The 22,459-nt window shown below is 48.8% G+C and overlaps 1 protein-coding gene across 2 annotated transcripts in view; it reads right to left on the reverse strand.

The window, feature by feature from the left end:
• Window positions 1-20,462, reverse strand: part of LOC119458762 (uncharacterized) — a 78,230-nt gene extending 57,768 nt beyond the window's left edge. For both annotated transcript variants that reach the window (XM_037720624.2, XM_049670343.1), the window contains exons 1-6: window positions 20,098-20,462; window positions 13,703-14,697; window positions 10,095-10,314; window positions 4,718-4,857; window positions 2,464-2,663; window positions 1,246-1,345 (exon numbers count right to left, since the gene is read on the reverse strand). In XM_037720624.2, coding sequence (XP_037576552.2) covers window positions 1,246-1,345; window positions 2,464-2,663; window positions 4,718-4,857; window positions 10,095-10,314; window positions 13,703-14,697; window positions 20,098-20,344 — 1,902 coding nt within the window. In that variant the 5' untranslated portion in view covers window positions 20,345-20,462. The remainder of the gene's footprint in view (window positions 1-1,245; window positions 1,346-2,463; window positions 2,664-4,717; window positions 4,858-10,094; window positions 10,315-13,702; window positions 14,698-20,097) is intronic.
• Window positions 20,463-22,459: the final 1,997 nt, after the last annotated feature.

Consider the following 22,459-nt stretch of genomic DNA (forward strand, 5'->3'; position numbering starts at 1 on the left):
TGCAGTACTCCTGAAAGTCACATCACGCCTATCAGACTTCATTGTAATCAACACTTCTAGAGTCAAGCTCTTAGCCTTCTTGACTTCCTTTAGAACTTTGCTTAAGTTGTGCCGACTCAGTAAGGCACAATCTGTCTCCTTCAACTTGGACACGTTAACAACGATACATTTAAGATTCTTCCCGATGGCAGAAGACGCTTTTTCCAATAAGAAACCAATGGGTATTATCGCCAAGAAAATTGGCATTGCATACAGAATACCGATGACATGTGGCAGGTGTTTTATCGGCCAAACTGGCCGTTGTCAAAACGTGCGAATGCACGAACACAGCTATTCTTTACGATGCCCGACTTGTTCATAACTGGTTCAGCATTCCACCACGTGCAGATTCCAACCAAAGTTTGAAAGAACCACCGTGTTGTATAGGCATCATGACACGATCGCAAGGGATATAGCCGAGGCTTATTGTGGTGAAATGTGCGTCGCCACCACGTTGTTTTGGTGAAATGTGCGTAAGCTAGACATCGGTATCCTCTTACGGATGATTACAGCTTACCGTCATCCTTGAATGCTCCAAATTTATTATTCTACAACCCATTACCACTATTCCTTGCATCCCACCATTCTACAATCATTGCATTCTGCCGGTACTTAAACAATGGGTAGAAATTGAGAGGTTAACAATTTGGAGCTTGACAAGAAGTTCAGGAAAGTGCAATGGGCGATGTAACGAAAAATGTTAGGTGTAACGTTGAGAGGTACACAGCAACGCTGATTATAGAAGAAAAATGGGTAGCCGATAATCGAGCTCACATTAAGAGGAAAATATGGAGCTAGGCCAATGTAGGAGAGATAACAGCTTGTGTACTAGAGTTACGGAAAAGATGCCATGGGAAAGGGAAGTGCTGTTGAGGACGGCAAATAACTAAGCGGTGTGATAAAATTAGGACAGTTAACACGGCGTAAGGCCATTACTTACTGATGGTTGTTGGGAGAGGCCTTATTTTTGCCAGTGGTGCTAAAATAGGATGACGACGGCGATGAGTATGATGATAATGCATTCACTCAAACTCACCGGCATACACAGTAGCTTGGTGTCAACAACACGCTGTTCATTGGAATGAGTACAACTAAATGAAGTAATTTAAAGAGCGTGAAGAACACGACGAACACTTTGTCAATAACCCAAGTTGGCCAACAATTAATTAAATGAGGATAAAGTCCATAAACAACCCGTCAACTCACTGCGGAGGGCAAAGCCGTTGTCGTGCTCGTAGTGGTAGTAGCTTTAGTTGTCCTTTTCGTCGACGAGGTGGAAGTAGGGCTGGTGACAACACTCGAAGAGCTGCGTTTCCAAGAAAAAGAGCGCGATGTTGAGAAGTTTCAATATTGCACACTACGCCGACTGAATCTCGAAGCAGAGCCAACCGACATACTACCACACATCTAGAAAAAAAAATAAAGTACAGTGACTGCTCCACCTGCGAACTCGTTCGCTTATTCATCGGTCTTTCACAGAACAATGGAAGAGCCCTGAGCAAAAATTACCAGAGAAACTTTCAGCGCCCAAGCATTTATTCGACCAAACATTCTGGTAGTCTGAGCGGCAGGAGAATGGCAATGCGCACAATTGAGCAATTCACGACGCACCCATTCTTCTACAGCAAAGCTGGTAATTCGAGCCAGTAAATTCCTTTTCCACTGTCAAAAACGTCACCACACCGATCTAAAGAAAATTGATCGAGATTAAGCTTTGCGCAAATATAGTATACATAATGGGCAATATACATAATCTGAAGAGAATTTTCTTATTTGGGTATTTTAGGTTTTGGGCCAGAAGATCGAATATAACTCAGTATCCATAACACCTGTTTTAGAAGTCTTAGAACTTACAACACCCTTGCTAGCCGCAAATGACACCACATTGTAAGCTCGAAAGATGGGCGTCCTGAACCTAAAAGTGGTGTACCGTTACTTTTCTTCGATTACTTTGCAGACGGTAGCGGACAAATCACCCAGATAACGAGTGAATGATTCATTCACAATTAACTATCAGACTCGCCAACTGAATCTCACTCCATATGTCACGAAGACTCATAACTAAATCAATAGAAACTAAAGTAATTTTGAAATTATGCCTTCTAGGCATACGGGGCAAAGTTGTAATCCATCTACTCAGAAATATTCAAGTGTGGGGACCAATTAGACGCGGCACGCTGTGCCTGAGTGCTACTTATTTTGCAACGCGTCGCTCCATCTGCAACGTGCCGTGCGAGACAGATTGTCCGCGCCAGCCAATAAATCGCGAAATGAAAATACGCATAGAGCTGCGCTCAACTTTCGCATTGTGGATTATCGTAATCGCCGGTGACTTTTTTTTTTTACCTTTAGAACGACCAACTATTTTTACTCAGTCTCTGTACGGTTCGAATAACATTCGTGACGTTGAAAAGGCGGCCTTACGTTGTTGTTTCCGAGGTGGCGTTTGTGGTGAACAACTTCACGCCCGGCGTTCCCAAGTTCTTGGACAGGGTCTGTCCAAGGTGGAAGGTGAAGAACAGCAGACCACACGTTGCGGAGATCAAGGAGAACAGCACGAAGCACCTGCCGCACAGTCCAGCCAAACTGAACTTGCGCCGCCTCCGGTGGCCTACGAAGTCACTCTGTGAAGGATAAAGAAAAGCAAATGAATCCTGCAGAATGGCGGAGAAACGGTCTTATGAATCCAACAGGCAATGAAGCCAAGAAAGACAAAGGAGAAATTTTGTCTTCCCAATTTGAAGCGTACAGTTCCCGCCGTTGGAAGTCGAACCCGCTACCACCTGCGCTTCACAGGATGCATCCGCTGCCAAGGTCGACGTGTTTTCCGTAAGTAACACTTAGTAGTAACTCATACACGAATACGCAAGGAATGCCGCTGGAGCAAATCTTTCGACAAGGGGACTTGTCTACATCGGGGCAGTAACTGCTTTTCTTAGCAGCGTTTATAACGCGTATGTTGAAGACGCGGAGGTTAACAAAGAAGCTCAAGAACAAGTACCGCACAAAGAGCGATGGAACGAAAAATGTTAGGCCTAACATTAAAGGTTCCCTAAACCACCAAGAGGTGGAAATTTAGTTGTGTTGTAGTCGTGCACGAGTCTACAACGAACACGTAGCCGTGAGAATTTTTCGAAATGGTGCCGTAATAGCGGAGTTACACGAGTTTGATGACGGAAACACGGCCCTCGCTCGTTTCGCTCTTTCCTTCGCTACTCTCCTCGTCGGCTGTTCTCTCCTCCTCGCCGAGCGCTCCTACAAATGTCACGTGACATACGTCATCGCCAACGCGCTTCACAAAACACTGTCCCACTTCCTGTTAAGGCACGTCCAGGATAGCGGCAAATACACCGACGGCGAACCAGCCCCCAGTGCCGCGAACGTCTGCCGCGCAAGTAGACGGCAGTTGGGCCGGCGCACCGCCCTTACAGGACTGACGGGTCAATCGACGACCGCGAAGCTGCGCGCCTCCACCACCGGCGACGCAAACATCGGCTGCAGCTTCTGTTCCAAGCAAAATAATTTCCCCTAGATGAAGTGATGCGTAAATTATACATTTTATGAAAAACGATATCCCCGCTCAAGCGTTGAACACAAACGTGACCTCCGATACTTGTCGAGCTCAGCTGCAGTGCACGGCTGCCGAGGGCAGCGTATTTTCTTCTTTGTGTGCAATTATTGCGAAAAGGTTTGTATATTGCCAACAAAGGTAAGAAAATATTGCGGCTTGTGAGCGTCGGCGATTCATTCCAAAACGCCGTTCGCTTTAGCTTTGAAGTGAACCATTGAAGGCCTAGCGACGATGTCGGCGCCGTCGAGCGATCGGCGGCGGTGAGGCTACCGCCCAAATGGGTCCCGGTCTCATCCTCTATACGGCAAGGAAATCTCGCCGTTCGCGAGGACAACCGCCGTCGAACGGCGGCCCGCGAATGGCAAACGGCATGCGGTGAGTTACCGTGCCGGTAACGTGGACGGGCCTCAGCCACGACTAAGCGCTCCTCTGGTACCCGCTGTTGCTGCCGTGCCAGCCCGTGCTCATGCGAAGTGTGCCGCTATAGATCCTATGTTGCGCGCACGTCTGGAAAGGCCAACACTGTCACTGTATTCGCGCAGCTGATCAGACCACCACTAAGCACGACTGTGTTGGATCGTGACTGATTTGGCACTTGCGTTGCGGGCTGTAATTACCGATTCGCAAGGGCGCACAAGCGAGCAACACGACGAGGAAGAGCAGGGAGCGCGCGTACCTGCTAGCAGACAAACCGGAAGTCGTAGGTTCTTGTTCGACCAATAGCGCAATAAACCACACAACACAAAAGGAGATGAACATAAGCGACCACAGCGCTTCATGCGTGTGTGTGTCTTTCGTGTTCCATGAATTATAACGTTATTGGCCAATATACGCGTAGCTCACTCTCCCCCAGCTCTTCAAGACTTCAGTTTTGTCGAGAAAAAGAACGTTGGAACAGCTGCCGTCATAGCTGAATCGCCGAGAATACGCCCGCATAATGCAGAGGTTTTGGGCTCGTCTGCCAGTATACCGCGAGGCGGTGCACTTTTCGTAAAAAAAGGAGAGAGCTGCAATGTTTACTAGAGGTATGTTCATGTTCACATGACTCAGTTCTGCACAGTCCGTTTTGATGAGTGAAAAGTGGCCAGTGAGCAACGACGTGCGTACCCCTTCGATTTCGAGGCTCGGTTGCATTCTGGATCCGTACTCGTAATCCAGGATGTCCTCGATCATCTCGTTGCGCTGCGGGGCCCCCCTGCTGACGTTCCCTGCTGCCGAAGGTCCTGCGGCCGTCTGCCCTCCCGGGACTGCGGAAATACAAGCACTTGAATGTAGCAAATGTTCATTTCATTTTAATAATACTCTCATAGGCGAGGTATATATATAAGTACAAGAGGAGCGTCGCGATCCGTAGCACCATGAAATCCGTACAGTTAACCGCAGCGTTGACCCACGAACACATGAAATGAGACTTCATATGGCAGGCTACTCGCAAACGTTAGTTCTTTCTTTTCCTCTTTTTTTTTAATACGCTCTTCGACCTTCTAAATACGCACCAACGGACAACATGCGAAGGAGCTCAGCTTAATATAGAAAGTATATTTGCTTCCTCAAAAGTTGGAGCAAAATTGCGAACGCAATTATTATTATTAATTATTATTATTAGGCGCCATCTGCTTCGCAAGAGGGCGCCTAGTACGGACGTTTGTATTCTGCGCTCCCAGCCTTTTTACGGCAAACAGCAGTTTCCCCAACTCTGTATTTCGTGCTTCAAACGTGCGCACGTGAAGAGTATTCATGGCCCGACGAGGACCTCAAGCTTCTGAAATCTGGTGAGAAAGCATTCACGTGTAAACTGCGCCAGAACGGCGACCACACCGACATTCCAGCGGTCAGGCTTAGCTATGCCAACATGTCCGCTGCTTCCCCATCGGTGACGCCTCCACAGGGCGTTCCTTTTGATTTGGAGGCGGTCGGTGACGTGGCTGCCCTCCGTGGCCTTCAGGCGCTCGAGGTCCTTCCTCAGCAATAAGGTGGCGCGGCTGCGGAGTGACGGCTAGTGACAACGAGCGTCTGTGCAGGGAAAACGCGCTTGCATCCTCAAAGCAGGCCGAGGCTATAGGTGCGCTACGGGTAGAGGTGCATTCTCTGCGTAATGAGCTTGGCAAGCAGTCGTCGCCCGGTACTCCTGCCGTGCTGCTGGTCCGCCCGTCCAAGAGGACGAATGCGGTGACTGTCCGGACTGTTTCGCCGAGTGCTGCCGCCGCTGACCATCTCTCCAAGGCAACACGGAGTGAATGTCGGCCGGCCTGTTTTGGAGCTGGGGAGGGCTAGGGAATATCTGTGGTGAAACGCGCCCCGCAACCGAAAGCCATTGTAACAGGGGAGCTGTTCTTAGTCAACCCTTCGCCGTCTGTATGCCGTCACGCAGGTCACGTGACCAGGAGAGCTAGAGAGCCGCGCCGGGGAAAGGCAGGTCACGTGACTAGCTGAGGAGGAGAGGCGCGCTGGGGGAGGAAGCGACCAATGAGAGGGCACGCGCTGGGGGGAGGAAGCGACCAGTGAGAGGCCGCGCTGAGGGCGAGGAGGAGAGGCAATAAGAGAAGGTGTTTCTGTGTAGCGCGCCCTTTCGGGATAAAGCGCAACGTGTAGAGCTTATGCACGGCCGCCTGGATCCAGGCGGCCGTGGCTTATGCCGACGCCGTCGGCGTTTCCGCGCGTTCGCGCTGAACACTCGCGCTGTCCGTGACTGCACCCCATGCCTCTGACGGCGGCTCGGCAGGTTTCCACCAGAGAACTGCATGGACACTCGTCGAGTAGCGTCGGAAGTCGCTGCCTCTTCACGCCTCGCAACATCACAATATAACTTCCTGTTAGATATGTGTTTACTTGTGTTTATGCAATTGCATCACATGCAACACATGCACATGTAACGATCTTCACGGGATGAAAGGGGCGATGATTTTTTTTTTGCCCAGGCTCTCATGAAACCTCGTCTGCTGAACTGACTGCACACCTGGCAAACGTCGATGCACCGCCCATCGCCTGCAAACGCCTCAAGACGAGGCATAATTCGTATGCCTCGCTTCACGTCTGCGCTGACGAAGCCGTCAATGATGAAACCCTCAAGCGCCTGAATTACCCGTCTATGTGGCCAATAGGATGCCTATTCAAGCCGTTCCGTGGGGTGCTACACGACGGCATGCTTCATGCTTCCGAGATAACCTCCAAAGATCAAAGTGATGTGTAATATGGACATCTACGAAAACGCTCCTGGACTTCATACCAAAGCACGCGAATTTTTCTCCAATGTCATTTCGTCGTCTTTTCCTATTTTTTTGTATTTCCGAAACTTGGAACTGCAGTGAAATTTCCTCTTCAGATTTTTTTTACACCACATTACAACGTCTTCCGCAGTGACCGGGACTTCAGTGGAGTTAAACAAAAAGGTGGTGACGTACTTATTGCTGTTGACATTTCACTGAGATGTGTAAGGCGCAACGACATAGAAAGTGTACAGGTATTCATTTGGCTTGAAGTCAGCTTAGCGCGCCGTGAGAAATTGTTATTCGGAACTTTCCGAGTGCCAGCGAATATTTCCCCTGTCTTGTTTGACGAGGTCATCCCTTCAATTGAAAGTCTTATTCTCCCATAGCAGGCACAGAGTAATCCTTCTTGGTGATTTTAACACATCTGGAATATATTTGAACACGCTTACATATATCATGATTACAATCATTACATAGAGAACAAATGCAGCCTATTGTTGGACTTTCTGTTCTGTTTCCTTCAGCAGCACAACTTGATCGCCAATTCCTGTGGCAACGGCTTAGAGCTTTGCCTCTCGAGTGCTCAAATTATAGATGCCTCCCATTCAGACATCTCCCTTGTGCCTCCCGATAAGTTTCACCTATCACTTGAGATAACTGCCTCTGTGTCAGCCCTGAGGCAGAGCTCCTCCACTGGCATTAATGAATCCTCTCGTTTTGGTTCCTAGCGTGGTGATTACGTTGGTTTATATTAGTTCTTGTGCACCACCGATTCGCACTAAAAAAAAAAAAACAATGTTGATAACCAAGTAGATCAGTTCACTAAGCTCGTTCTGAGCAGTATGCGCAAATAAATTCCTCAGTGCAGTCCTAAACGCTCTAAATACCCTCACTGGTTCTCATCTGAACTTAAAACTGCCCTAAAGTATAAAGATCGTGCGCACCATAAATCTAGAAGTACTGTGCCTAATGAGTGGAGAGATAAATTTTGCTTTTTCCGGACTCTCTGCAAACGCCTCTATAAGCGGAATCATGACTCATAAATTGCATTCTTGAAGAGCGCCTCCGACCGGCCGGCGGAATTTTGGAAGTATAACCGCAAGCGCTCTAGTAAACGTGGAGAGTGTTTCGCCTGCTTGGCTCTAAAGGAGTCAAGCAGTCGCAGATTGTTTTGCTGCCCATTTCTCATCCTTATATGTATAAAGCTTCAGGTTTCAACGCTGGTGTCAGTACGCAGCACACAACGGTTCCTACATCTATAGTGATGATGAAAAGCTCATCAGCGAATGCCTTAAGCGCTTGAAGCCTTCCCTATCCTGTGGCCCTGATGGCATCCCCTCCGCAATTTAAAAGCTTACGGCACTATATATTTGCCCTAGTACTGACATCTAATTTAATAAATCTTTGAACACTTCCACCTTTCCCTCAATGTGGAAAACTGCTCGTGTTTTTCCTGCATTTTAGTCTGGCTGCAAAACCGATGTCTCGAATTACCGCCAGCTTTCTGTTCTCTGTGCCACGTCTAAGATATTTGATCTTGCTCTTCACAACATATTGTCTTTTACTGTGAAGAACGCATTGATTCCGAATCAGCACGGATTTCTCACCAGCCGCTCTACTATCACAAATCTCGCAAGTTTCATGACACAGATCTCCGCTACGGTACTTCAAAGGGGCAAGTTGACACCATTAATTGTGACCTCAGCAAAGCCTTTGAGGTAGTCAGCCACTTACTGCTCCTGATCAAGCTTATGCTCTTTGCTGATGACTCGTCAATAGTAAATCTCTTGCACAGTTATCTTCTAGACAGATCCTGTTATGTTAATATCAATGGCCAAACAACTTTTTGCATGGCAACTAGCGGCGTCCCTCAAGGATCAATATTAGGACCACTGCTTTTTTTTACAATTTTTATTAATGACGTTCTTTCCGTTATTCCGAATTCTTCATTCCTTCCAAATGCCAATGACATCAAGGTTTTTAAGGCAATTCATAAAGTAGATGCCTGTCGCATTCTGCAGTCTGACCTGCTTTCTTTTTCTAAATGGTGCACAGATTTCCTCACCTTGAAGGCTGCTAAGACCAAAGTCACGTCTTTCACACGCAAAACAGCCAGCATTTCTTTTTCTTATTCTCTAGATTCTGTACCATTGTGTAAAGTCCGTGAGATCAATGATGTCGCTGTACTTTTTGATACAACCTTACACTTTTCAGCTCACACTAAACGCGTTGCAATGCGGGGAATGCGCACTCTTGCCTCTGCAGATTATCTAGAAAATTCAATTCGATCTTCTACACCGTTCCGCAAGTTGTACACAACAATCTGTCTCCCTCAACTCGAATACGAGTCGTATGTCTGGAAATGGCATTTCTAGGCGACCACGTCTATCCAAGCTCTTCGTGCCTGCCTAAGGGGGTTGCGCTGACGCTAGCGGTAGTAAAAATGGCACACAAGCTGGTGCTGTAAGCAGCTCCCATGTTCGAAAAAGCCCACGTGACTTCCGCCACACTTTTCTCCCAACGAGACGTATACCGGCATGAGAACTCTTCATTCCTCACCCCATTCACATGAACATCTTACCATTGTGCTCCCCGCCATCATTACTGCCAACCAGTGAGATTTCAAATTTGCACATATCCCGCCCACAACAAGGCAAGGGCGAGATAATCCATTCATTGCAAAGAACTTTACCCTATGCGCATTTCTGTGCCCTCCCCCCCTCTCCCCCATGCCTACGCGCTTTATTGTTTAACTTAAGACGTAGCACACAAGCAAGAAAACTTTGGAACAGTAGAGAATGACAAGCAACACATTGTATTTAGATCGCACTGACTCAGCGACTTCGCCATTGCCAACCTACACCTGCTTCAAAACTTCAGAAACTGGACTGAATAAATTTGCTCAAAGCAAATATCCCGCTAGAATACCGGCGTTGCGCTGCCTCAAGAACGCTGTGCAAGATCACCGAAATCCCTTTTTTTTTGTATGCTTATTTTTTTTAATCTTGCGTTACGCCCATACATCGACACCTTTAAAACATTTTCGCAAGCTTGCTTTTCGTAAAACAAGGCACAATTTTCGTAAGCTCATAGAACGAGCGCAAATTTGAGAACGTTACGAAACATTCGGGAGAGTAGGCAAGCATGGGGTTGAGTGCTTCCTCACTGACGTGAGGAAGCACTCAACCGCCAACTTCATCGCACCATAGGCTCGTCGTACAGATAAAATCTCACGGACGGCGACGAAACAAGTTCACGTAACAGGGCACACTAACCTCCAGCCGAGCCGACGGCACTGCCAAGCAGCGCGGCATAGTCCTTCAGGTCCTCTGTGACGTGCGGTGCGCGCTTCAGTTTCACGTTAGTACGAGCCTGTGCGCGCTGATTGTCGGTCATAGCCATGGAGTAGCGCCGCACATGGGCCGGCACAGGAACCTCTTCGTTTGGGCCGACAGCGCCGCTGGTGACTGGCTCTCCCGTCAAAGAGAAAGGGGGCTGCAATATACCCGCATCAGCGTGAGATAGCAGAAAAAATGGTTTTGCCTGCTTCGGCACATACGAAACCCCGAAGCAGTAAGCATAGGATATAAACTTGGAGGACGCTTAAGCTTCGCCTTTAAGAGTGGAACACCATAGCATTCAAAGATCCCCAACTGCTGCTCACGCTGCCCGGCAATTGCAGCTTATGTAACCGCAATGTTTACCGGGAAACGCTGGCGGCGAACGCTATGCAAGAAGGCGAGCTTTCTGGTAGAAACACGGCCTCTTGCGTGGGCCTATCCTGGAGCTAGTCCACAGCCGCGCCAGAAAAATTACATCATTATCAGGTTTCAACTCTGTTATTGTTTCGCAATTTTAATCTTTGAGATAAAAGGCATGCGCTGTCGATGTTTTGTTGCATGACATTTGTTTGGGGGCTGCTATTCCCAAATTTCTAAGGAATAATTTTGTCACGCATGTAAGACCTCGTATGAGCTCTAGCTACTTTAATGATAGAACGGTGTGGCAATACAGCCTGCATATAATGCATGTCATAGCATGGCGTGGCATATTGACCCTTTTCGCGGAGCAGTTTGCTCTAGAGGACCGAGATGGCGCTTTCGGCGGCGCGCCATACGTTGCCTCAGCGAATGCGCACGAATATGAAACTATTACTGCTTCTGCCCTGCTACTGTGTGATAAACTGTCGGAAATGCAACTGGGTGTTCGCTAATACACTCTGTCCTATTCATGCTGCAAAATGTGTAACGATAAAGGGAAGACGTGTGCGGTAGTTCGCTGCAAAAAATAGTGATTCGGATATTTGGAATGCAATCGACCTGTCTCGCCGCTGCTACATAAGAATCGCCTGTGTTGCCGCCCTTCGGATGCACGGCTTTCCTCAAGGATAAAAAAAGATAATTCATCCGCCTGAGCTGTATAGCTAACCTCCAAAGAAAGGACTTCCAACTCCGGAACATCGGCGCTTAAGAGTGAGTACCGCTCGTTACAAAAGGAAGTAGGGCCACTTACTGGCATAGTAAGTTTCACGCACGTTATCTACACACATCCACCTCTACTCGCACGCAAACCTACGTCCACCCTATCGCCGACGTATCAATATTAAGTGAATAGGCATTCACTTGAAGCAATGTGCCGAAGCATGAGTGACGGCGACTACACCGACAAGACACGAATGTTGGAAGCTGAACGTTTCGTGACGATACACAGAGTAAGCGAGAGACTAGAGATAATACGTCCTTGCTACGAGCTACCGCAAAGTACAGAACGTTTATATTCCAAGCTTTGTGCGCAGCAAGAACAAATCTATCGCAGCAGAGCACACCCGCGAGCGATTACGCTGAAAATAAACAATCAGATAGTGGCCGCACCGAGGAACTTTACTGAGTCAGAAATGTGACAAACCGCTGGTTCAAAATGTTTGCCAAATAAATAACGAAGAGCACACTGATTCCGCTTTAATCCATAAGCGGAAAGTTTGGACAGCTTGGAATACATTTCCAGTCCCGCTTTTAGTAAAAGCACCGTACACGGTGCTCGCGCGCTCTGAAAGCACTTACATATCCTCTAAAGCTGTGGCCAAAACCAAAACAGACGGCGACTGTGTCGTCCACACAGTCACCGTCTACGATATGCGTCGAAACGGAGGTTTGCTGCGCCGCACCGGCGTCACGCGCTTGTATTGTAAACGCGGAGGTAACGGAGGCGGCTGATGCAAGCAATGGGCGCGTCACCACGTGATCAAACATGGCAGCGCCCACGGGAGCGCCGCGAAAAGGGTCAATAGCATACCTTATAGCTAAAGATATGCAGAACTTCACGGCGACGCCAACGCCAAAGGCGACGACAACGGCAAAATATCGCTTGGCATGGTCATATAATTGCATGGGTGGAATTACCAGATAATGACAGACTACAATTCTCAGAATTCAAAGTACCAATCAGTGCAACTCACACTTGGTGGAAAGTACAAGACGAGGAGTGAAGAAAGTTTGCTCACTTACGATTCAGGGAATTCTAAGTTGATAAAAAGAGCAATAACCTCCTCGAGCATGAACCAATTCATCAGAAAACCATTTGACCATAGCATCAGCGATAATATGCATCGGCAGGTCACGAAGATTAAGGAGCGTGGTTATCCTATCACACTTATAACGTCCATTGCCGAAAAAGTTTTGAGAGGTTAAGCAACAAAAAGAAACCAGCTACAAAGCACAGTGAGTATCAGATGAAGGTAACTGTGATACCTTATAAGCTTAAAATTTCACATGACTTCAAAAAGATTGGCAAAAGGCCCGGCGCAAAAGTTCTTTTTCAGCTCCATTAAAGATGTAAGACCTACGTAAAAAATCCCACGCCATTCCCCTGCTGTGAAGGTGGATTAGCAGCGAAGCAGTTTAACACATGACATGGAGGTGACACAGAATTTAGATGGAAGATGTGAGCTAATTGTTTCTCTTGAGCGGCGTCGGCGGTCACACCGAAGAAAGACACACGCGCACACACTTTTATTTTGATCTGCGGTATTGATCGGTGGCATACATTCGCGTGGAAGACTACCGGGACCCTCGGGGTGTAGGAGGAAACTATACACGCGCGACGGGACCGCCACGGCGGGAGAGCTCAAGGAAACTAGGCACGCAGGCGCTTAGAACGGCGACAAAGTGACGGCGGTGCCAGCGTACACGTGGCCGACGCGGGTCGCACAGCGGCAAATCTTTGAGTAACGCTTATTATCTACCGCTTATTATCTACTGATCTTGAAAATGGCGCCTATTGATAACTAATCTACTAAAATTGTAATCTTCTAAATTCTAATCTACTAAAAAACGCTGTAGTGAGTAAGCGCGGCAGCAGCAGCGAGCGAATTGGCCTTCGTCCCGCCGCTCGCATCAACGCGAACTAAGCCGTGAAAACACAGCGCAGGGACGAAGGACTTGGCCCCCGCTGCAGATGGCTTTCAAGACACAGCCGCCCGGGCGGGAGCGCGCGGCGACGATTTTATCGTCCGTGGACTTTATACGGAACCTCACGGCCACGGCGACGCCGACGGCAGAAGTGCGCCTGGAGAGTCCATATAATTGCTATCGCAATAAATGTAAATAATGCCACAGTAGTGGATAGCCTTGCTGTAGAGCCACGGGAACAATTGTGGAAGCCGTGCGTCACGGGTTGGTGCAGCGCTTCGGTTGAGCCCATACGTATATATGTATCTAAGCACAAGGAGCATGTACAGCGACATGTCAAGTATATGCTGCTAAGCGTTACAATAATCCTAAAACTGGAAGTGCGAGTGATTCCCTAATCGCACTTTTGGAGCGTCACGCACGCACGAAAGAAAATGACCCTTCATAAATTCTGGGTGGTGCTTGCGGCTTCTTACCGCCAACGCTTCCCACCAGGTGCTCTTCGGTACAGGGACAGGGGCAGCTTCAGACTTTTTCGCGTCAAGCTTTTGAGCTACAACGGGCTTTGTAGCGGTGGCGCTCGGCGGTGGCTGTGCTTGTAGAACCGGTGACACCAGTGGTACCGATGGCGCCGTTGGGGCCGGTGCTGCCGGTGCTGCCAGCGTCGCCGATAGTGCCGGTTGTGCCAGTGGCACCTCCTCTGCCACAGCGGCCTTTTCCGGTTCAGCCGACGACGTCACAGCAGCAGTCACTTCCGGCGGCTTGGATGTTGCAGCCGGCATGACAGCAGGAGCCGTAACTGCGGCAGCCGGCTTGACAGCTACCGATGGGCGCCTCATCGACGGAAGATCTGGAGGAGTAGCTGGAGGAGGGGTATCTGTGTCTTCGCGAGGTGGCGAGGTCGAGGACGACTCTTCGTCGCGGTCACTGCTTATCATGCCGAGAGATACAGCGACGGAACATTTGGCTCCGCTGACCATCGGTTGCGCAGATGGAGGCTCAGCGGCAGCGCCAGGGTTCAGCTCCGACTTGTTTGGTGCTGCCCTGACGAGGCCCTTCTTGGAGAGGACGAGTCGCGGCCTGGCCGGTTCTTTGTCTCCTGGCTGAGCCCCGCCGGTCTGTCCTGAGGGTGGTGGTAAACCAGGAGGCGGTGCAGGGCCGCGCACCACCGGTGCGGCCACCGCTTTAGGGCGCGCCGTCGGTCTCGCGCGACCTGCCGCGCCACGACCTCCACCGACAGGGGACGTCGCCACCATCTCTTCCTCGTCGTCGTAGCCCGGTTTCCCGCGCCCTTTACGGCCGCTACGGTGGACTCGTGATCGCTGCCAGAGATTGTCGCGCTTCTGCTGCGCATCGCTGACGGCACGATCCATGTTTGTACTCGCCGTGCTGTCGTCCAGTGAACGCTTCGTAGGCGACCCCGTATGAGGTGTTCCGGGTGCGAGGATGGCCGTACCATCGACTGGCTTAACTGCAGATGCGAAGTAAATGGTGAAGCGGTATTTTAGTACGTTACGTAAATCGACATATTTGAATGCCTTAGCATTTAGAAGTGTCAATATATATATATATATATATATATATATATATATATATATATATATATATATATTAGTGCAAGTGTCGGGGGTTTGCTCCGGACCACCGTAAGCTGCACGCCGCCCCTCGAAGAGGCAGTATATGTGTCGGCTGAGCTCTCGAACAACATGTTGCAATGTGGTGCACGTGGTTTAACTCCGGGATCCGGCACTTCAAAGAGGCGCGATCTAATGCGAATGCATTTCTCTCGCCTTTACTGCTAAATCGCCACTGATTGTCTTTCCCTGACTAGGAACCCAGAATACTTTGAAAATATTATACAAGCACCTGGTCAAGGAAGCATTCCTAAACATCTGAGTGGCGATAGGAAAGCAGCAATAAATGCATGCACACGAAATGTTTTCACAGAGTAAACAAACACTCTTCCGTAACGAATCTAAAACTTCAAACATTACGCACATAAGGGGACTCAGATGGTCATCCGTAATAACCAAAGACCTCGACAGAAACAGACGCTTTTACTGCAAGTGAACATTTCTACGCCGTGAAATCGCAGGTTGGCGTGAAACTCGTGTTATATGTGATGTAATTCAAACCCGTCACGTCTTGCTATAATGCATACGCACTAAACACTAGGGCTAGACACACAAAACGAAACACTCGGGCTGTTCACATCTGTGAGCTTATGTAAAAGACAAATTATGTTTCTTTTTTATTGCGATAGGAAAGTCGAGGCGCTTGACCTATCGGCATCCCGGTCGCAGACGTGCTGTCACAGTACGGCGCCCGTACGTGCGCACAGCACGTGCGTGTTTGACTGCAGCGTGTTTGACTGCAAAAGCGAAGAAGCCAAGTGAGCGCTGCATAAAATCAGCTCTGCCACCAACAAGGGAAGCGTCCTGGCTTCAGCTTCTGGTATATATGAGCGTTGTGGCGCACTCACATGGGCATACATAGACTGCTTCGTGCACAACGAACAACAAATGTCAAGCTAAATCTATCTGATCCTTTCATTCGGCGCTGACAAAACGCCGATTATTTTCCGTCCGGTCTCATCTCGTGCACCATCGTGGTGCGAGCCGGCCACTCCGCGGCAGGCGTTCCTCATCGCGCCAGCATTGTGACACGCCTGTTATCGGCTATGGTGGTGTTTCTGCACGCATTTAAGGACTCATTCACACCGGCGACTTGATGAGGCCGCGTGACCGAATGCGACTTGCGATCAAAAAGTGACTCGAGGCGACCGATGTTCACACCGACAAGTGTGACCGGCCAGTCTCCACACTGAAATGTCTCGAGATATGTTGCCGCTCATGTCTGCTTGCAATGTCAACGCCACGTAAAATAAGCGCCAGCGTATATAGACGTGCTGTTCCTGCGCATCTGATTGGTTCAGAAGTTTTGCGGTAGCGGTCCGGCGACTGAAAAATCAGGCAGCGAACGACTGGCTCAAAATGGTCGCTTCTCAATAAATGCGGCCATTTGCGACGAACTTGGTCGCGTGAACACTGTCAGAGTACAAACAAAATTGCAGCGCGACTGGCCTCTCGAGGCACATTGCGTGTGTTCGGGGGCTTCTTTCACGCTCGGCAAAGCACTTTTATGTAGCGCGCTTTCAGCAACAGAAAGCTGTATCGGGAGTTTTTCGTGTTGCTCTACAATTTTCTCATTGGCATTTTTCATCTAATTATAATAATTGAGAAGTTCGTTAAATATTAAATTAAATTAAATTATGGGGTTTTACGTGCCAAAACCAGTTCTGATTATGAGGCACGCCGTAGTGGGGGACTCCGGAAATTTGGACCACCTGGGGTTCTTTAACGTGCACCTAAATCTAAGTACACGGGTGTTTTCGCATTTCGCCCCCATCGAAATGCGGCCGCCGTGGCCGGGATTCGATCCCAAGTTCGTTAAATATATGTTCGTTAAATATTAAGCGGAACGCAAAATATAATCCGAGTATCTTCAAACGACGGCAAACAACATTACTTTGTTTCTGTCCATCTACGTAGCACTTGCATATATTTAAATATGGGGCGTAATAGTTGGGAAACCCTGTATATATTTATAATAAGAAATTAGCGAATGCGTTGAAGTATATCTTAAGATACAAATAAAGAGTATCCTATAGGATACAATAATTGCGGTAGTATCTTTTATCTGATCTCAAATACTTGTCGCGCGAGTATCTTGTATCGTATCATGACACAATCGCAAAGTACCTTTGCCCAGCCCTGGTTGCCATCGAGTCCTAATTGTACCCCTGACTTCAAGCAAACGACCGCATCCTTCAAGCAACAACCCTTCTACTTGCACCATAGAAGCGTGAATTGCTGGGCTAGTTGGTTCATGTTCTAAGGCGAAAAACACCGGCGAAAAAACCAAGACGCAGGACCAGAGGAAGGAAAACACACACACAGTCGCCGGACTTACAACTGATCTGTATCGCCCCTTGATCGCCCACTTCGAACAGAACGACCTCAGGCTTCTCCAGGCGGATAAGGAAGGTGGGTTTGTTGTGATTCCGTCTCCCGCTTTCGAGTTAAAAGCGGCTAAAGCAATCGAGAGGAACTTCAAGCCTTCAGAGTTGAAACCTCGCAAGGCAAAGGCGCCAGCTCTGCGTTTAATCAACGCACTGAGTTTGGAAAAATTGCAGAAGGAGATGCGTAAATGCCAACAAAACGTCCTGCGTGTGTTCTTCACTACGAAGACGCATAAGCCCGACTGCCCATTTAGGGCCATTGTGACTGAGGAGGGCTCTTGGCAGAAGCTGGTGTCAAGCTTTTTGCAACGGGCCTTAAAGGGACTGTCGCCGGCGGATGCTTTTGCAGTACAGAGTTCCTTGTCCCTTGTGGAGCATCTTAGCAGTGGTTTTCCCAGTGCCAATGCCGCCTTCTCGGTCGACATTGAGGACATGTTCTATTCTATACCCCAGGACGAACCTTTAGAAGCAGTGCGGGAGTTAATCGAGCATTTCGGGACTGTTGCCTTTCAGAAGAAATGCGGAATTGCACTCGAGTCTTTTCTAGAGCTTCTGAGTGTGTATTTAACGTCCACCATCGTACAGCACGGCGACAAGTATGTGGTGCAAAAACAAGGCCTCTCCATTGGTTAGAGTGTCGCGCCTGTTTTGTAACGTGTTTTTGGCCAAGTTCGATTTATCGTTATGTGAAGCACTTTGTGATACGCGTGTTGTCAGGGTGTACAGATATGTCGATGATTTTTTAATCATACTAAATCTTTCTCCAACTGACCAGCTATCACATGTGGCAGATCAGATTTTAAATGTTTTTAGTGCCTGTTCAAAGAACGTGGTTTTTACCATTGACATACCAGCTGACAAGACCATTCGGTTCCTAGATTTAGAACTCACATTTTCACCTGACGGACACGTGTGTTGGAAATATGCTCCCAGGTCTAAAAAGGCCCTTTTGCCTTTCGGGTCTGCCCACTCGAAGTTGGTTAAACGCAGCATTGCGAATATGTTTTACGAATGCACCTGAAGAAAAGTTGCCCGCACGTTATGCAGCACAGTCTTGCGGAGCAGGTGGATCGGCTAAAAGCTTCCGGTTTCCCTTCGTCTGTTCTGTTGACAGTTGGTGAAACCTTGGCAAGAAAAATGAAGAAAAAGCGTGAGAATTCAGATCGCCCATTAGAAGAGACAAAAAACATTGAGGTGATTCCCTACTTCCATAAAATTTCCCATGGACTGAAAAGAGTGTCCCAAAAATTCGGTGTTAACTTGGTGTTTTCAGCCCTCCGAAAGCTTTCTGGCCTTTGTGCCCGCATCTCCGGCCGTGAACGAGATTCAGCCTGCAAAACCTAAACACCGAACAGAGTTCAGTAAGTGCGCGGTGGGGGTAGTTTATTCAATCCCCTTGGCTTGTGGAAAGGTATATATCGGCCAGACAGGGCAATGCTTAAATGAACGCCTTAGAGAACACGCCAACACGCTACGATCGGGTACAGGAAGCAATTTGGCATTGCATGTGAGGGCTTGTGACCGCTGTTCGCCTTTGTTTCACAGTACTAGCGTCATCGGCAGGGGGAAGTCCAAGCATGAGCGTGAACTACTGGAAGCATTCTTTATCAAAAAGAACGAGCGGGTTTGCGTAGGCGACCCTTCAGTTTTTATCACGGAGAAAGAGTATCGTTTTTTATCAGGGTTAGGTTGAATTCTTTCATGTGGCTGATTGGCTTCTTCTGCATGTGCGCTTGAACAGGAAGAGCGGTGTTTAAAAGTACGTGGATGCTTCGAATAAATCAGTTGTAAGTCCGGCGACTGTGTGTGTGTTTGCCTCCCTCTGGTCCTGCGTCTTGGTTTTTTCGCCGGTGGTTTTCGCCTTAGTACTTGCACCAGAGCCGCGGTGCGTCCACTTCGGGCTCTATATGAAGCGCTCCCATTGCGTTAGGCGGCAGTTTCGTGACCAGAAGAAAAGTATTGAACATGAAACTTTATGGTATCGAAGGACCCTGGTACAACGCTACCTACGTTCCACTACAACACTGATTGAGCGCCTCGTTAGGGTGCGTCTAATGGTACATTTGTCGTTTTACAGTTACGCTGAGAGCGCGTGGCTGAAGTCTCTGGAAGACGCGCCTGTTAAATAAGCAAAATTAATGTAGTTCACACGGACAACGGTGCGCGTGAAATGGGAGCGGAGCGGAGGATACATACGCAACGCTCCGCTGAAACTGTCCATTGCTTTCAAAGCTTGTGAGCGAAAACTACGATTTTGCAGCCAAACGCTCTCGCTGTCTCTTGAGGACCTCTAAACTTCAGCGCGAGGGTGGTCCATGCACCATCGGTAGCCGGACTACAGGACGAGGTGCCAACGCGCCCAAAGCACTCACGTCCTATCGAAGCACTGCTTGACATGAAACTCCCTATTGCAAAAACCAGCGTCTTTCAGTGCCTCCCAGTGTGAAACCTGAGCATCAGCTTAGAGTAAAGGTGCGTGAGCCGGTTCTTTAATGCATGCATATGTGAGTGATAATTAATTTAGTTTTGACGAGAAAGCATCAAATGGCCCAATGAGCGAAATGTCGGCGTCTGTCGTCCTTAGCAGCGAAACGGCACCCCAATTTTGATTGGCTGCGACTCCGCCTCACGAGAGCGCCCCGACGGAGCAGAGCGGGCGAAAGGATACACCTTCTGCCACGATAGCGCGCCGAGTGTTATGCGTGAGGGGAAAGGGCATCGCCGCGACACCAAGTCGCCCTTGTTCTCAATCTCCGAAGCCTGCACGCGGTCCTTATCTCTCTCTCTGTGTACAAGTCTAACGGCGATAAATCACTCTACAGCATATGCAATAGCGACGGAAGAACTTACCGGCTCCTCTGCCAGCACCTGCGACTCCGCCTTTACCGGCAGACACAGTGTCTTTCTCGGTGGTCGAGACGGGCGGCACCTTCGACGGTGGCAGCTGCTCGATATCACTGACCAGGGCCTTCAGCGATGAATCCGTGTCGTCGCCCCCCACGTCGGTTTGGTCGACGGTGGTTGCAGAACCATGGCTGCTTTCGGACGGCGAGTCTGAACCCGTCATCGTCGTATGCCTGGTAAGCGCGGAAGACATGGCGACCTGGATGATTTCTCAGTCTGCTTCTTCTCCGCGCTCGTGCCTTCGACGCGCGCTCTTCTCGAGCCGCACCCGCTGCTTCAGGTGGTGATGATGATGATACTCGACGGGTCGCGCATATCTACAAGGACCGAATGGCCGAGAAGCGGGTGGAAAAACAATAAAAAAACAGCCGCGGAAGGGAGGCGGGGGGGGGGGATTGAAAAAACATAGTCACTAATTTGTCCTGCGTAAGTTTAATAAGTGGTGTACACAGAGCGTTCCTTTTCTATAATGCTCTGCCAAGCGCATTCTGTTCAGAACGCTGTGGACAGGCGAATCTTTTCTGACGGGAAGCTGCCGGGTTAGACTGTTAGAGAAAAGAAGGGCTCACGAAGACAGTTATATTCGTAGGACACAACCGCACCACAAATTCCGCGATTTCGTTATATCTCAAGAGAATTTTTGCCTGGCGCCTACGCAATGCAAACGAAAACAGACAGTTGCAGTGGTGATTCATTTTAATGCAATTAGCAATATTTTGGAACTGCACGCACTTCTCTGCCTGTCCGTCCATATCTAACCTCTTTCATGCCATCTCGGATCACTAGGCATCTGCCCGAACAGAAATTTTGGGAATAAATGACTTGGGCCAATTGAAGAACTGGGCGTCAAAAGCAGCCTAGTGTTGAGAATTAAGTGAACAGAATGGTGCCAGAGAGTGCTTTAAGCGAGGAGCCCAGAACTACAGAGAACTTAAGCACATGTCGGTAACAAAAAATTCAGGAAGTTGGCTACACAGAAGTAAAGAATTTGCACTACGCGGTGTCGCTAATTGCTTCAATCCTAATCGCTTTACTGCCGAGATTCAATGTTGGATGTGTTCTGTAAAAATTGTTTTAAACCCCCCCCCTCACAGGAGTGGGTGTGGTAATTAATATGAATTATGATAATGATGATTATTATCAAAATGTTGCAGTTTCGCCGAAAAGGGGAAGCATCAATTGCGATAGCAAATTAGTGGACAGCTATAAGAAGTAAGGATAGTAGTTTTATCAGCCGCATAAACTTGTCAACTTAGGAATACTAACGAACTTAACAACCATAGTGCCACGCGCGCACAAGCAAACATGAACAATCTCACTCGATGACCGCGGAGGCATGACATGACAAGAACTTTATTTGAGTCCTGAAGAACTGAGATCTAGGCGAGCTGAAGGCTCCCCCAGATTAAGTCGGTGGCTCCGCCCACGATGGGACCGGGAGACCAAGTCCCGTCGCGATGTCATGGGCCCTCTGGACAGCCTGGAGTTGAATTTGAAGATTGCTGCTCTTGAGGGATTCCTCCCATTGCTTTTTCGTGATGGGTGGAGAGGCGTTAAGGGCTGGGCACAACCAGAGCATGTGATCAAAAGAGCATGAGTCATGACCACATTTGGAGCACGACTGTGAATGGTCAGGGTCTATCCTGTTAAGGGACCGGGGAATGGGATACGAACGAGTTTGCAGAAGTCTGAGTGTGCTAGCCTGAGGTTTGTTCAATTTGGGGTGGGGGGGAGGGGGGTGGAAATGTCCTCCTGCCGAGACGATAATGGGAAACAATTTCGTGGAAGGTACATAATGGATCTGACCGCGGAGACTCGCTGTCAAAACGCTGGAGTGAGTAAGCGCGCAGCAACAGCAGCGAGGGAATTGACCTTCGTACCGCCGCTCGCATCAACGTGAACTAAGCCACGAAGACACAGCGCAAGGCGGACTCTATCATCGCCGCAGATGGCTTTCAAGACACAGGGTCCCGAGCGGGCGCGAAACGGAAATTCAGTTACCTGAAAAGGACGAGTAAATTTTACGATGAGCGTAATCATGTTTGACGTGCCGACCAAGCTGGTTTGAGTGTTTTGTAGTCTCATTTGCAAGCACCTTATTTTCCGGTGTACAAGTCGCAGCACCTTTTTTTTTTTTTTTTAAGTGAACCTTTACATGTCTAGGCGAAATCGTGTATGGCTAAGCGAAATCGCTTGTGTACAGAAAGTTATCATCATCAGAACTGGCTCGAGCGTCGTCTTCTTCCATAGCTGGCTCGTTGGCGCCCCTCGGGTAGCGCTCATGCTCGGCACGAGCTCGTGCCACTGT

This window comes from Dermacentor silvarum, chromosome 7 (genome assembly GCF_013339745.2).
Source record: "Dermacentor silvarum isolate Dsil-2018 chromosome 7, BIME_Dsil_1.4, whole genome shotgun sequence".
In the NCBI taxonomy this organism is placed as follows: Eukaryota; Metazoa; Arthropoda; class Arachnida; order Ixodida; family Ixodidae; genus Dermacentor; species Dermacentor silvarum.